Source organism: Pyrus communis, chromosome 1, assembly GCF_963583255.1.
Source record: "Pyrus communis chromosome 1, drPyrComm1.1, whole genome shotgun sequence".
Taxonomy (NCBI): domain Eukaryota; kingdom Viridiplantae; phylum Streptophyta; class Magnoliopsida; order Rosales; family Rosaceae; genus Pyrus; species Pyrus communis.
Window position 1 is genome coordinate 23,801,060 of NC_084803.1, and position 14,645 is coordinate 23,815,704.

Sequence of the window (14,645 nt, forward strand, 5' to 3'; positions counted from 1 at the left end):
TCACTCTCAATGAAAGCACCCACTGTTGGAACCAAATTTGAACATTGTCGTGAAGGGTGGAGATACACAAACATGTTTAATTGTAAGACAACAAACAATTATAAGTAGCCCAAGAACCGAGGGAGGGTGTCAACTAAAGGTCCTCCAACACTCAAGTTAGTAAGCAAATATATGAGACTCGAGCAGTAGGTATGAGAATAAGTGTAATTGCATTATCAGAGATAAACCTTAGAATGGTGTATTTATACCAATCTAGATATAGTCCTTTAATGATATAAAATATGTATTAAACCATGAGAATACTAGAGGATATCTACAGTAGATATTGCATTCTCTTAGATGTGTGATTATTTACGGTACACGTCAATCCCTAGATTGTAGAACTCCAAGAATATGAGAAACCTGACTAATTCCATACCGGATCAGATTTCCATATCTTGTGGACTAAGCATGGTCAATCTTAGCGAAGTTGTCAGACTTCACCCACTGCTCCATAATAGAATGATGGTGGCATCGCTAATCGTCTATGCAACTCTGTGATGGAAGTTGTTGAGTCCATGACCGAACTTCTGAAGGTGGTCATATTTGGTATGCCTTACTTCGGCACTGAAAAATCGTGGTCCCACAACTACGGTCTCTGCCATGCGGTGACCCAGCTATTTGCCACTAACTCTAACCTTTCAACCACATTTTAAAAAAAAATTGGGCCCACTCAAGATTTGGATCAGCCAAATCTGAACCCAAATTTGGGTCAGCCAAAATCTAAACCTAAATTTGGGTTTTGATTTGAGCCAAACCCATATTTTTTAAATTTGGGTTGGCAATTTTTGATTTAAACCCAAATATTTGCGTTGAGGTCATTTCATTAGAGTTGGTCTTATAGACTTCATACCAGCCACCATGGCAAAGGACTTTGTCTTTGTCTCAGCGATGTATCCCTAGAAGGTCGACTTCGAGGAAGCAAGTTCCTTCGCTTGCTTAACGCATTGTACCTATAAATAAAAACAAGAAAGAGATCACGGTTGGAGATCATGCATCAATAGTGGCATTCAAGTTGCAACCTCACAACTAACAAACTTTAAGTTGCACAGGGAATAGAATGTTAAGCCATCCCAAATATACATCCTTTAAATCCTCTCATCCAAATAAATCCATACATAAAAGCGATAGTCATTCGATCATTTGATCCACCAGGCCATATAGCTTCATCATAGTTTCAAACTGTCAAAATAATAGCCATGATTTCAAAATCTCCTTTCTCCTAAACTCGTGCATAACCAACACCAAAGGGGTCATGCAATCTCTCACACTAAACTTATGTTGTTCTTAGCTGCCACACCTCAAGTCTTCATGCCAAGCTAAATTATTATGAATTACAACGTGAGTTTAACTTCATCATCTTCAACCCCTTTAAAAACTTCATCATCTTCAACCCCTTCAAAAACTGCCGGAAATATTTAAACACGCATCGAAAGACTTCAGCAGTCGCCAAAAATACTTTAACACCGGAATACCCTAGAAGGGCTTCAATGTAACACCAAATCAACAAAACATAGAATGGATTGTGCTCGCATAACCTGCTTTGATGATTGGTTCCTAGCTCTAAAAGAAGTAGCATGTTCAAATAAAGACACTCACCATTGGGTGTACCCAAATGCAACTTTCATTTGTTGGGAAATAGGAAGTCTCGATGTCACTACTCCTTTAACAATATTTGTCTCTCCTCGAAAGAAATGATTATTAAAGCAACAAAAGCTAAATTGGTGTATGGTCCTCACAAGTTTCTGAATAAGAAAAAAGGTAACGGATTTCAAACGGATTTTATATTTTAAGTTGGAAAATATTCTAATTTGTTGGATCCTACTAATATAATCATGTGGCTAAGAAGAATTTGATCCTCAAAAATCCTTATTTTAAGGTCCTTAGGTGATCGAGGCTAGAACATTAAAAAAATTAATATGAGTAATGGTCCATGAAATTTAATTTGATTAAAGTTTTGGTTCCTGAACAAAAATCTGTGAATATGGGTTCCTAAAAGTTATTAAATGAGTGACAATGATTATTTGAGGTAACTCCATTATAAATTTTATCCATTTTTCCTTTATGTCTTTTAGTTTGGATATTTCTAGCATTGTCACTCAAAAGGACAATTTTTCTACATAGTGATAAGTTTTGGTTTCTGAATAAGTTTAGGGATTGGCTCATGAATTTTGAGTTCAGAAACTAGATCTCTAATTACACCAAAATTTAAAGAACAATGCTTTAATTGGGTCAAGGTTGAGAAAGCAATGAGCAAAGTTCTAACTTTCTTAAATTAAAACAACGTAAATTTTCAAAAATTTCAGTGAAATATTACATTTTGTATTTTCTTTTTGGTAATTAATATTTCATTTAGTATTTTTTTGAGGATTATTATTGCCACTTCAAAATTTTTATTTTGCACTCTTCACAAGTATAATTTTCTTTCTAAATAGAGAAGGATTAGAGTGCAAAATAAGAATTTTAGAATGTTAATAACAATTTTCACTTGTTTTTGTTAAATAAAGAATAATATTAACGCCACATAATAATATTCATGTTCATTTGTAAGTGAGAGTACTTATGTTTGAATTTCATAAATAACAAATTTTGATACTAAATTAGATTATCAATTATGTGTCTTAGCAGAACTCTGATCATGTTAATATAAAATATATCTTTATCTAAAAAAATTATTAACAGGACAAAGGCCAAGCAATCAAAGTAAATAAAAGTAGACGTTGCATTTAGTAATCAAACTACCTATTGGATGAGCAATCAATGAATTGAATGCTTGCAGCAAAAGGAAAAAGAAAACAAAAAACAATGAGTTGAATGGAAAGGAGAAAGGACGGGAAATATGACCGTTGGGACCAGGCAACTAGGTCATTTCGGTGTTCCCGCTGGTGGTGGTGGGGTGTTGTACTGTTGTTTGTTTGCATTGTATTGTATGTAAAGAAATCGGTCCCATGCACACTCCCCTTCCTCTCTTATCCCAATAGCACACAGGAAAAAGACAGATGTCAGTAATTTTACAAAACCAACGCTCCACTGCACAAAAGCAGAAAAAACCTATTTCCCTGTCTCATTTTCATTTCATTACGGTACCCAACATAACCCTACTTACTTTGTGCACGTAATTTACGTAGAACGGGATTATGTAACTGCGACAATTCGATAAAGAAATGTAATACTATGTATAAATTTTTTACATAATATTATATTATTAAATTGAAACGGAACAAAAAATACATCCGTTTAAAGTAGTTGCTCTATTTTACACCTCATTACAGTTTTGAGAAGAGACGTTTATTTGGCCGTTTGATTTTCTTATGTTTTTGCCACGTGATATGTGGCCATGTGGGCCCTTCTCTATTTGTCTTCCTTCTCACACAGTTCAAAGATTATCATATATTCCCCTACCCCCTGCAACTTTAATCCTCACTTTACTTCTTGACTTGGGTTTCTTATGTTTCCATCCTAACACTCATCTCTCTCTCTCTCTCTCTCTCTGTGCGTTGTTGGGTTTGTTTTAGATTCTTTGATGGGTATTTTGGAGAAGAAGTCCATGGCTGGGAGCCTTCTGCTATTCCTTTTAGCAGTTTCAGCTGCTACAGCTGATGAAGGTTACATCTTTGTTCACTATTTTACTTTGCTGTGGTTTCTCTGGAAGTTTTTGAGTTCTATGCCTCCATATTTGTCAGCATTGTTAGTTTTTTTGTGTGATAATTTACTTGTTTATTGTAATGTTCGAGTTGATGGTGATGGTTTGCATTATGAAATTTATCTTCTTGTGTTGTCCTGAGTCATTTGTTTCACCTCTTTCCTCAAAACCCACCAAGATCCAACAGTTTTTGTTTTTAATGCATATAATAAATTGAATGATATTCAGCCACGAATTCCATTGTTATTGACTTATTTGTGGCCATTTATTTAATTACAAGCTAGAAGGCTTTGTTTAGAATTCAGATGTGCATTGAGGATACCTGGTGTGAAATTGTATGCAATCTTCCAGCAACAACCTTGCACAACTTAATATGAATAAATCTTCTGAAATTTTATTTTCACCATCTCATATCTGTAATCTTTTGTATAATAAAAAGTCAAATACAATTTCTTCAATACTACGGTCTAGTGTATTCCTCTTTACTAGTGAAAGGTTTTAAATTCGAATCTCGCAGATAACGAATTTGATACCAATTAGGTTGCCCAATGCGTGGTTTGACCAAACTCACCTCTCCCTTTAGTGTAAAATATATCGTTGTACTAAAAAAAAACATGAAAGGCAGTACAAATTTTCATTTAAATTGAATACTATTTTTAAGAGTGCATATTTGCTCACCATCATTTAGTATAATGTATGCTCATCATCCTATTTATTACCGTTAGATGACTTTGAATTTTGAGATTTGTACTTATCCACTGTACGAATCTCAAAATTCAAACTCATATGACAATGATAAATATGGTTGTGAGCATACATCACACTAAATGGTGGTGAGATAAAATACTCCCCTATTTTTAATAGTATAACATGTTGAAGAACGCAAAAGACCCACGTCGGAACTCGAAACCTAACAAAGTAAATATAATTTTATTGTGATTGGACCTCTAGTCGCAAACACCTCTGATTGCAAACGAGGCATTTTCTGATAAAATTAAAGCATGTTTTGCTACTAGATGGTTAAGTTGGGGAGATGGGTGTAACCATTTTCAATCTTGACAATGTTAATATACCATTGTCTTCCAGGTCATGGGTGATTTGTTGTTAGTTGTTACCCTTTACCTTGGTAGTAGTGAAAATGGTCAAAGTTTACAAAATTTAGGCACTTGTGGTTAGAACTTTGGTGTATTCAGTTACACAATATTATATAGCAGATGTCCTCATGTCTATTGGAATCCCAAACTTGTATGTTCTCAACCATAAACAAAGTTTTGCATTGCTTTTTCTCCATCAAACGGATTCAAACCAAGTCCAGAAAGGGAGTTTGCTTACTCGTGACACTCGTATATGTACAGTGTACATTAACAAGTTCATGGTCTTCACACTTTTATTTTGGTACAAATATCATGAATGAGTTTCATGGTAACTTCTCACCCTTATTTTGTTGTAAATAGTTGTTGTCTTGTAATGTTGTGAATGAAATTTCTAATTCCTCGCAAGAATGCTTGCAATATTCGCTGTCAAACTTTTCGAACTTGTACCTCAGCACTCGAAACTGAATCGATTATTGCGAACATAGCAGGCGTCTGTGTGAAATTCAACCAACATTCAAGTAATAAGAAATTACAATGGCTTGATTCATTTTTGCAGATGTGTTTATCGGCGTGAATATAGGGACAGACCTCTCAGACATGCCACACCCAACGCAAGTTGTAGCCCTCCTGAAAGCTCAGCAAATTCGACATGTCCGGTTATATGACGCTGACCGTGCCATGCTTGTTGCACTTGCAAACACAGGAATTAAAGTTATGATATCTGTCCCGAATGAGCAGATCCTTGGAATTGGCCAATCTAATGCAACTGCAGCTAATTGGGTATCCCAGAATGTAGTAGCACATTACCCAGCTACAAATATCACAGCCATAGCTGTTGGCTCAGAGGTTCTTACCACCCTCCCAAATGCTGCAAAAATCCTGGTCAATGCTCTCAAGTACATTCAATCAGCTCTTGTGGCATCCAATCTTGACCGCCAAATCAAAGTTTCAACTCCTCTTTCTTCCTCCATTATCCTCGATTCGTTCCCACCTTCCCAAGCCTTCTTTAATCGCTCACTGAATCCAGTTTTGGTCCCCATGCTTAGTTTCTTGCAGTCCACAGGATCGTTTCTCATGCTCAACATATACCCATACTACGATTACATGCAATCAAATGGTGTCATTCCATTAGATTATGCACTCCTCAAATCCCTCCCTCCAAACAAAGAAGCTATTGATTCCAATACGCTTCTTCATTACGCTAATGTTTTTGATGCTGTAGTGGACGCAGCATATTATGCCATGGCTTTCCTTAACTTCACTAATGTTCCGATCATAGTGACAGAATCAGGCTGGCCTTCTAAGGGTGATTCTAATGAGCCAGATGCAACATTAGAAAATGCCAATACTTACAACAGCAATTTGATAAGGCACGTGCTGAACAAAACTGGAACTCCCAAACATCCTGGACTTGCTGTTAGTACTTTCATTTATGAACTCTATAATGAGGACACAAAACCTGGACCCGTCTCAGAGAAGAACTGGGGGCTGTTTGATGCAAATGGGACACCTATCTACATTTTACGCTTGACAGGATCAGGAGCAGTATTAGCAAATGATACAACAAACCAAACTTTCTGTACTATGAAGGATGGAGCTGATCCGAAAATGCTTCAGGCTGCGCTAGATTGGGCTTGTGGACCTGGCAAGGTGGATTGCTCAGCTTTACTGCAGGGACAACCATGCTACGAGCCTGACGATGTGGCTGCACATGCAACATATGCATTTGATACTTACTACCATCAGATGGGGATGACTTCCGCGTCATGCGACTTCAATGGAGTGGCTACAATCACCACAACAGATCCAAGTAAGGCCTCAAACTTATAGTATGCAACATGCTATCGGTTTAGGTTCTATATTAACGTATGAAGCTTTATTATTATGCATCTTGTTAACAAGTTTGTGTCAATTATGCAGGCCATGGTTCCTGCATATTTCCGGGAAGGTAAATTTTCTGCTCATTCTCTACACTTCGCCGGATGAGTAACAATATTAATTAGTTATTGGGGGGTACAAGGAAATTGGCACCATTTGATTGTTATTCTTTTGTGCATGGGTGCAGTCTTGGCAAGAATGGCAGCATTGCAAACATCACGGCTCCATCGTTAAATTCGACTAGTGTGGATTCTTCTTCCTACGACTTCCACAGCGATGCTTTTAAAAGCATTCTGCTGATACTTGGAGTTGTCCTCGGCAGTGCAGTTTTCTTGTAGGCAGGCAGGTAGGTAAATACACGTGGAAAACATTCAGAGATTTTGAGATAGATGGTGCTCAGGGGGTGCGATGTTTCGCTTTGCGTGGAGGAGGACAGGTTCTAGGGAGTAGTTGTAAGCAGGTAATTTTAGACAATTGGTCCTCTCAATTTTGTTAAATACAAAGCTCGCCTGCGCTTCAACTGTTCGATTCACATTCTTTTAAATCCAAAGTTCCATTTTCTTTGTTTTTCTTGGCCCCATGCTCATAAATTTTAAAGCTGCAGCATGTTTGTCTAGGCTCTGGGGCTTAATAACGCAACAAGCATTCCAATCTATTCTAATTTTAGTTTGGCATAAAAAAAACTAAATGTTTGATTGGTGTGTCATCACAATTTTGTATTCATATCAAGAGAAGGGCTATCTGTTCATAAGTATTCCAACCAGCAGAGTTCTCCAGGAAATTTTCCCTTTTAAGCTGGAATATTTAGCCAAAATTAATGACCATTTTCAATATCATTGCTGAAATAATCATTTTTTAAGTATCTTCTCGATATCAGATTGCCATGTAACAATATTTGATCGTTATGTATATATCGCTGATATTTTAGTCAGTTCCGCATTTGGAGTTTGGTTTCTGTTCATTTTAGTCAATTTCTTTTTAGATAAAATGGAGTGGGAGAAGAAGAAAATGATTTTTAATGTATATTTTCCATACTTTTTTTTAACTTTGCCTTTGGACAGCACTTGCAAGTAAGAAAAGGAAAGTTGCCTACCAAGGGGTCCACACTCTAAAGCCACCACACCTAAACAAATATTTTCTTCATTTTTTTACCATTTTTCTTTGTTTTTTTCTTTACTTATTTTTTTATTTTACTCTTGTGTCAGATTCTGAGCTAGCAAACTAGCTCATTCATAAGCCATATGGTAAATATAGGGGCTATAAAGGGGGGTACCCCAATACAAAAAGTCCTCTCCCTTTCCTACTCTGAAGCTTGGGGGAGGAATTCAGACTGTTTTCTGTTTGTTTTGGAATAGTTTAGCTCAGAATTGACAGCCCTTTTGCTTGTTTCTGGAAATAAAACCAGCCTTGAGTAAAAGCCATGTGGCGATCACCATCCAGATTGAAAGTGGTTGGCGTTACTGATAAGAACTGAGGGTACTGCGAACCCAAAAGGTGGTACTTGCAAGCAAAATCTGGAAATGCAAAATACTACTTATAAAATGATGAAACGATCTGAAAGACGAGCAAGATCATGTGTGAGATAAAACCTCGCAAAACTGTTAATCGTGGGATAGAAAAACACCATGCTTCTATCTAATACAAGGAAGGATATCGCAGCTCCAAATCACCTTATATAGTCCTCAAATCACCAATTAATTGTGGATCTAACAAACTCAAACAGCACACCTCTAGTACTCTATTGTAGATTCTTCATGATCGACCTCAAAATCGCCTATAGCATATAGCGAGACTACAAAAACTCGCCTAAATTGAGACTGCAAAGCACAAACAACTAAGGTAACACTCTTCAGGTTAACATTACAGTCTTCATGTTTACTAGATCATTAAGACTCCTTTTTTACCTACAAAAGAGAAACAGAAAATTGCACTATAAGGATAAGCAAAACTCTTAAAGTTTTACTAAATTGGTTTGTTGCCATACACTCCTCATCCATATATAAATGGCTAATCATATTGAATGGCTCGGTAGATTAGCCCCGTTGCTGTTTGCTCCAGTAGATTATGACTGATCAGTTGTCAATTGTCGGCCACCTATTTTAGTTGTATTCCACTGTACAAAAATTGGAAGTTTGCACTCTGTATGTGAATTATTAGGAGCAACAGATTAATGAAGTACTTATGAAGTCCAGCAATATGATCGATCATCAAAAACAAAATCACTGCTAAAGTGCGTTTGTGTTCTAAACAATCCGACTTTCCGCCCCATATTCCTTCATTTGATAAACATATTAACTTAACTGGATCTGGTGTATTGGCGTTGTACACTGAAACATATCATTAGCAATGATCAAGTGCTTTTATTTTGACCACTTTTAGAGTAATAAAAGGTTTAGAATTCTTCACCAGCTGGCCTCTCCCAGTAATAATAACATATATTATCTGATAAGTTTCAAGATTATATCACTTCATCAAGTTGGATCATTCGTCTATACACATTCTGTAGGCTGGCAGGCAAACCTTCCTTTTTGTATCTTTCTTAGGAGTGATCATAAATCCAGCAGCAGCTAACGTGCTATAAGTTGCACTCGCTATATATTCATACAAAAACGAATGGTGAATGTAAACAAACGTACGTACGTAGCGACCAAATAAATATGTCTCGTCCCTTAATCAATCGACATGCATGCATGCAAGCTGATCGAGTTGGTCATCCCCTAAACCCTAACCTTGCAATATTCTATTTGAGCCCTATATTCTTTGCTACTAAACCAGATTTCTTATTCTACATCCACTGTGAAAGGTGAATCTGATATCAACTTATTATGACTGACTTACTTTAAATTCCTCACCTCTTATTATGACTGTTTTGTCTGTTCCACCGTTTTTTTTTTTTTTTAATTTCAAATAAGTTATTAATATGTTATGTATGGCTTCACATGAAACTTGTAAATAAATAGAACAACTTTTCTCCTATAATTAAGCTCATAAAAAATTAGAAAGAAAAAAAATCTCTCCAATGTACCTGCCTCCTTGAATACGTAGGGCCTCTTGAACCTTAACTTCTTGGAGGTTTTGTGATTTTCTCACATGCCCTCAACTGGCTCAACGCATATCTCTGGTTTCCCCCTTTCTGTATGGGGTTATATGTTGATACTTGGAAACCCAACTCCACCCATGTTCTTGTCTTTAGAAATAAGGAAACTTTAACGAAAAGCTTCCGGTATTGTTTACTTTAACGAAAAATCACATTTTTACACTAAAAAGTCAATCCTGGTACTATTCACTTTACTCTTCATTTTGTTCTTATCGTTAAAACTCAAAGTTTTCAAGCCCCTTACATTAGTTTTCCTATCTTCCCTTTTAATGCAAAGGGTCCCTTTTCACTTTTCACCTTTCGGAGCAACCAATTATCATGGTGGTGCCCAATAGCAGATACATACCTATAATAGCCCATCTAGCCCACCCCAATTCCTATCAGCCCCACGCACTTGGAGTTCAAAATTGTTCAAACCCTTTGCTCGTTCACGCTGTGTTGCTGATCGAGGAACATTGGACCATTAATTTCCTCAAAAAATGTTGTGCCTTGCCATTTCAACGAACCCCTAACTTTAGTTAGCAGTGTCACTGTATTTGTTAGTGTAGGAGAATCCACTTAGGATTCTAATAGGCTGGTGTTCAGGCAAAGATTTCTCTGGAGAAGGCTCCTTGGACCTCAACACAACTCCCCAAGGGATTGACACTTTGGATGTGCATATTTGGTAGTCGGGCTCTTGCTTGCCTTGTGTGTTGCAGTAAGAGCTTAAAGATAGTTCTGAAAGGTGTTTTTGTGGGGCCTTAGGTATAAGCCTTGAGGCTCGCAATCAAAACTAACTAAATGCTTAGGCATGCCGCCAAGTGTGTTTTAAGTCGATTACTTGCGTCCCAAGTTACTCAGACTTCTTGTTATCAAAGGATTGTCGTGGATGGGTTAAGTCCACATTAAGTTCTTTTTCTTGCCTTGTAAACAAGGACTTTTAGTTCATGATCTTGTATGTTCAAATGGAGGGAAGCCAGAGCCCCTTAAATCATTTGTTTAGTTCCAAATTGCTCTTAATGAAAACATATCCATTAAGTTAACCATATCCAGATGCAAATGGCATTCTTAAATAGTAAAACAGGTGGAAATGACTTGTATACATATTGAAAAGTACATTAAGCAATAGATCTACTAATTTAGAGAACAAACAGAGAGACTCGGGCACGATTTCACCTTGTTTAGCAAGGTTGAACCTATTGCAACCACTTCTCTTTGAGTTTACAGAGGTTGTACGCTAAAAAGGGATGAATGGTAAACAAGTTTACATGAGGGAATCGATACTACACCACTAAGGGAGGTAGTAGAGCTTTTATACTAGACAAAAGATGTCTTTTGTAAGGAACTATCACTAAAAGGACTGAATCTGGGTTGATTTCAGCTTTTGGATTCAAATCTGGCTTGAGAGCAGAGTTTGTATGTTTGTTTATTTGATTGGTTGAGTGTCCTTGTCTCTGGGGCCTATCTTCCCTTTTATAGGCATTTTGGCCTGGCTGCTGTAGCTTTTGCTCTTGCCCGAAAGCATAGGGAAGGTAGTGAGTCATCAACTTTTTACTAGCAATGCCACTGGAAAGTGTTTTTTGGCTGATAGGAATCTTCATCACTTGTCACTTCAATTATAGACATGTGACTTGTATCTTGGCTGAGAAGGCTTTAGTTTGTTTCTAGACTCTATGCTGGGCTTCGGGCAAATCTTCCTTTTAGTTGGCATTCTTGGGCTTCCCTTCATTTAAGCCCAATATTCAAATATTAACACAAACAGTGCCTCTTTTAATCATTGTTGAGTATGCAAATCGAGGCGTTAATGATGATTAAACAGCCATCGTATGTTTTCACTCAGGACTTGCGCCATCTAAAACAACCGTTTGTTAACTAAACCTTTGCACTAACCCACAATTTTGAATGTTAACTAAATGTTTACTATATAATCTTCACTTAAATCCTTCGGCCAAGTACCTTAGCAATTTTAATCCTCTGAGCTTCCAAAATCCCAGATTTCTCATAACCTTCATAATTTCTAGAATTCTCTTGTTCTCAGTTCTTGCCCGTTATTCCCAATTTTCTTGTCATTTCTTTCTATACTCAATGGCACCCAAAGCTGCTCAAACTCCCTATGAATTTGGTGAGGGCATTGCCACTATAAGTCGTTTGCTCAACGGCCTTCATCGCCATCAGGCTGGCCTTCAAAACTTACTTTTCTTTGAAGATGGAAGAGTGCACTCCTTGGGACCTGCATGGACCTCTCAAGTCCCAATTTCAGTAGATAACAATATGCCCAAGGCCAACTAGTTCACTCCTAACCCGTACTTGACTGGGTCGGGCATTTTGGCCTCCAAGTGGTCAAACCATTGTAGAGGTTTTCCTTTGATGAAAGAAAAAGGCTGGACACAATGGATAAATGAGCCCGAGCCTACTTTCAAGCAGAAATGAATGAACAACGGCATATACGAGCTAAAAATGCTCTCTAAGACCACCGTAATTGCCAAGCCCGAGCTGCTAACCACAACTCTTCTCTTCTGGAATTCGGAGACCAACACCTTCGATTTCATGATGAGTCCCATGTCCTCGACCATTTTCGACGTGGCTCAAGTCTTAGGGCTAAGGCCCTTCTCCTTATCGCTTAAATCACCATGGATGAACAAATTGGTATGTTATCTGTTCTTCTCCCCTTCTCCTTTCCCCAGTTATCTGGTGTTTGTTGAAAATTGGTCTATTATCTAGTGTTATCTATTGTCTTGACTTGATTATGCATAAATTGAAAATTGGTCTGTTATCTGGTGTTTGTTGTGCAGGATTTGTTACTTCAAAGATAGCTTGTTGTGGCCAAGGACCTTACAATGGGATTGGATTCTACACAATTGCCCCTAACTTGTGCCCAAACAGAGATTTGTATGCGCTTTGGGATCCATTCCATCATTCTGAGAAGGCAAATAGAATTATTGTGCAGCAAATTCTGACCGGGTCCAACAATTACATGAATCCAATGAACCTCAGCATTGTTTTGGCCTTGGACTCTAAGACCTAGAACTACAAGGCGTGTTATTGTTTTTTAACATAAGATTATCATCATTTCCTCAATGTGTCTTCGTTAGTATTGCTTATTTAGTATTATTTTCCTTATGTCATGGAAAACACGAGTGTAATACTGTAATTTTGTTTTCATTGGTTTGTCTATTTAATAATTTCAAGCTTAATTAGCTTTGTCTTTGTTTTGTTCCCTCACTATCTTTTTGTAAACCTTACATTCAAACTTGGTATTTTGTTATCAAACGTATTTTGTTTATGTTTATTTAAATTGTCATATATATATATATATATATATATATTTATAATTAATATATTTTCTATTTTGTTTATGTTTATTTAAATTGTTGTTTTTATATATATATTTTTATAATTAATATACTTTCTGTCGATTATGGATGACATAATGTGTATTTATCCGATGGGGAAGAAAATGTTATTTTTGTTTATATTTTTTTCACAAATCATAAAAATAATATTATTTTCATTTATATTTTTTTCAAAAATCATAAAAATAATATTATTTACTAAATTACCTTCAGTTGTATCCTACATGATAATTATTGTCTGGTGTATCCGACACCATTTGACATTTTTTTGATTAATTGGCTTTCCTTTTTCTTGGCGGATTAAGAAGGGAATTCGACAAAAAAAAGCTTTTCATGACGCTAGCAATTATGTCGGTTCTCGTATCCGCCACTGCACCTATTTTCTGTCAGTTTTTACCTAATATCAGACATAAATTAGGTTTTCTTGTCAGTTTTAAGACAGCCAGTTATAGGTAGTTTTGTAGTAGTGAGTGAATGGTTCCAATAGTCGAAGTGAGTGTGCAAGGACATACACAAAGAAATGATCCTGAAACTAAACACGAATGGGTGGTTCCGGCGTAGGCTCTGTGACGATTAAGTCAGTATTTGAGAGAGAAAATGAGCAAAATCCTCTATGTGAGAAAGAGGTGTCCCTCACTCGTCTGTCCATTTTGTGAGAAGTTAAGGTGCCTATTATAGGCATCCAAAATCTATCTCAGAGCATTCTTACAGGCAGCCGAACTTGCATAACTCCTCTATCCACGGTGGTGCGCGATTTTGGTTCCAACACAGGTATTATAAACCATAGATATATTCTAATCTTTACACATGATCAGTCCAAGAAATCTGTATTCTACATACATGCATACACACATATATATAGTTGCAAATGTTGATTCCACATTACCTAGATACTCTTTCATAATAGTAGGGCTCTTTAGCCACAATTCTCCTTCTTTATATGGCGGTAAGGCCTCCCTAGTTTCGATATCCACTATCTTAGCAAAAAAAATCCAGCAGCAACACCCCATAAAAGGTGGAGTGAGCCTTAGCCTGCTTATCTAAAATAAAAATAGTTGATGCACCATAACATTCTATTAGGCAATAACATGGCCTCATCTCAGCCCAAGGAAACCGCTCTCTATACGGTGCAGCCCCTGAGCTCACTCTCCTCAGAGACGACAAGTCACAGGTAGCTTTACTTGCATACTTTACTAGTCCAAGAATCACTAGAGGCACGACTGGTTTGTTCCTCACTTTATGAGTTTTTATAGTGTACAACGTGGTGTTGAACTCAAACTTTATATCTATAAATTTGCATTTGGTAGTAATGGTGGCGATGGTGATAGATATGGTGCTTCAGATGAAAGTATTGTTGATAGCAATGAAGATTGGGGTGGTGGTAGTAATGAGGGTAATGGGGTGTATAATGAGGCGATGGTGGTGTGAGGTAGTGGTGGTGATGGTAATGATGGTGGCATTGGTGGTGGCCACAATGGTGAGATGATAGAGGTGTAGGTAGTGGTGGTCATGGTGATACTGTGGCGGTTGTGGCGATGGTGAGACGACGGAGGTGTTGCTGG

At 37.1% G+C, this 14,645-nt stretch overlaps 1 protein-coding gene across 1 annotated transcript; it reads left to right on the forward strand.

Annotated features, from left to right (window-relative positions):
- Positions 1–3,483: 3,483 nt before the first annotated feature.
- On the forward strand, positions 3,484–7,347 carry LOC137745174 (glucan endo-1,3-beta-glucosidase 2-like). Its single transcript, XM_068485081.1, has 4 exons — positions 3,484–3,644; positions 5,333–6,586; positions 6,697–6,724; positions 6,842–7,347. The coding sequence occupies exons 1-4, from the start codon at positions 3,563–3,565 to the stop codon at positions 6,990–6,992; spliced, it is 1,515 nt and encodes a 504-aa protein (XP_068341182.1). The 5' UTR covers positions 3,484–3,562; the 3' UTR covers positions 6,993–7,347.
- Positions 7,348–14,645: the final 7,298 nt, after the last annotated feature.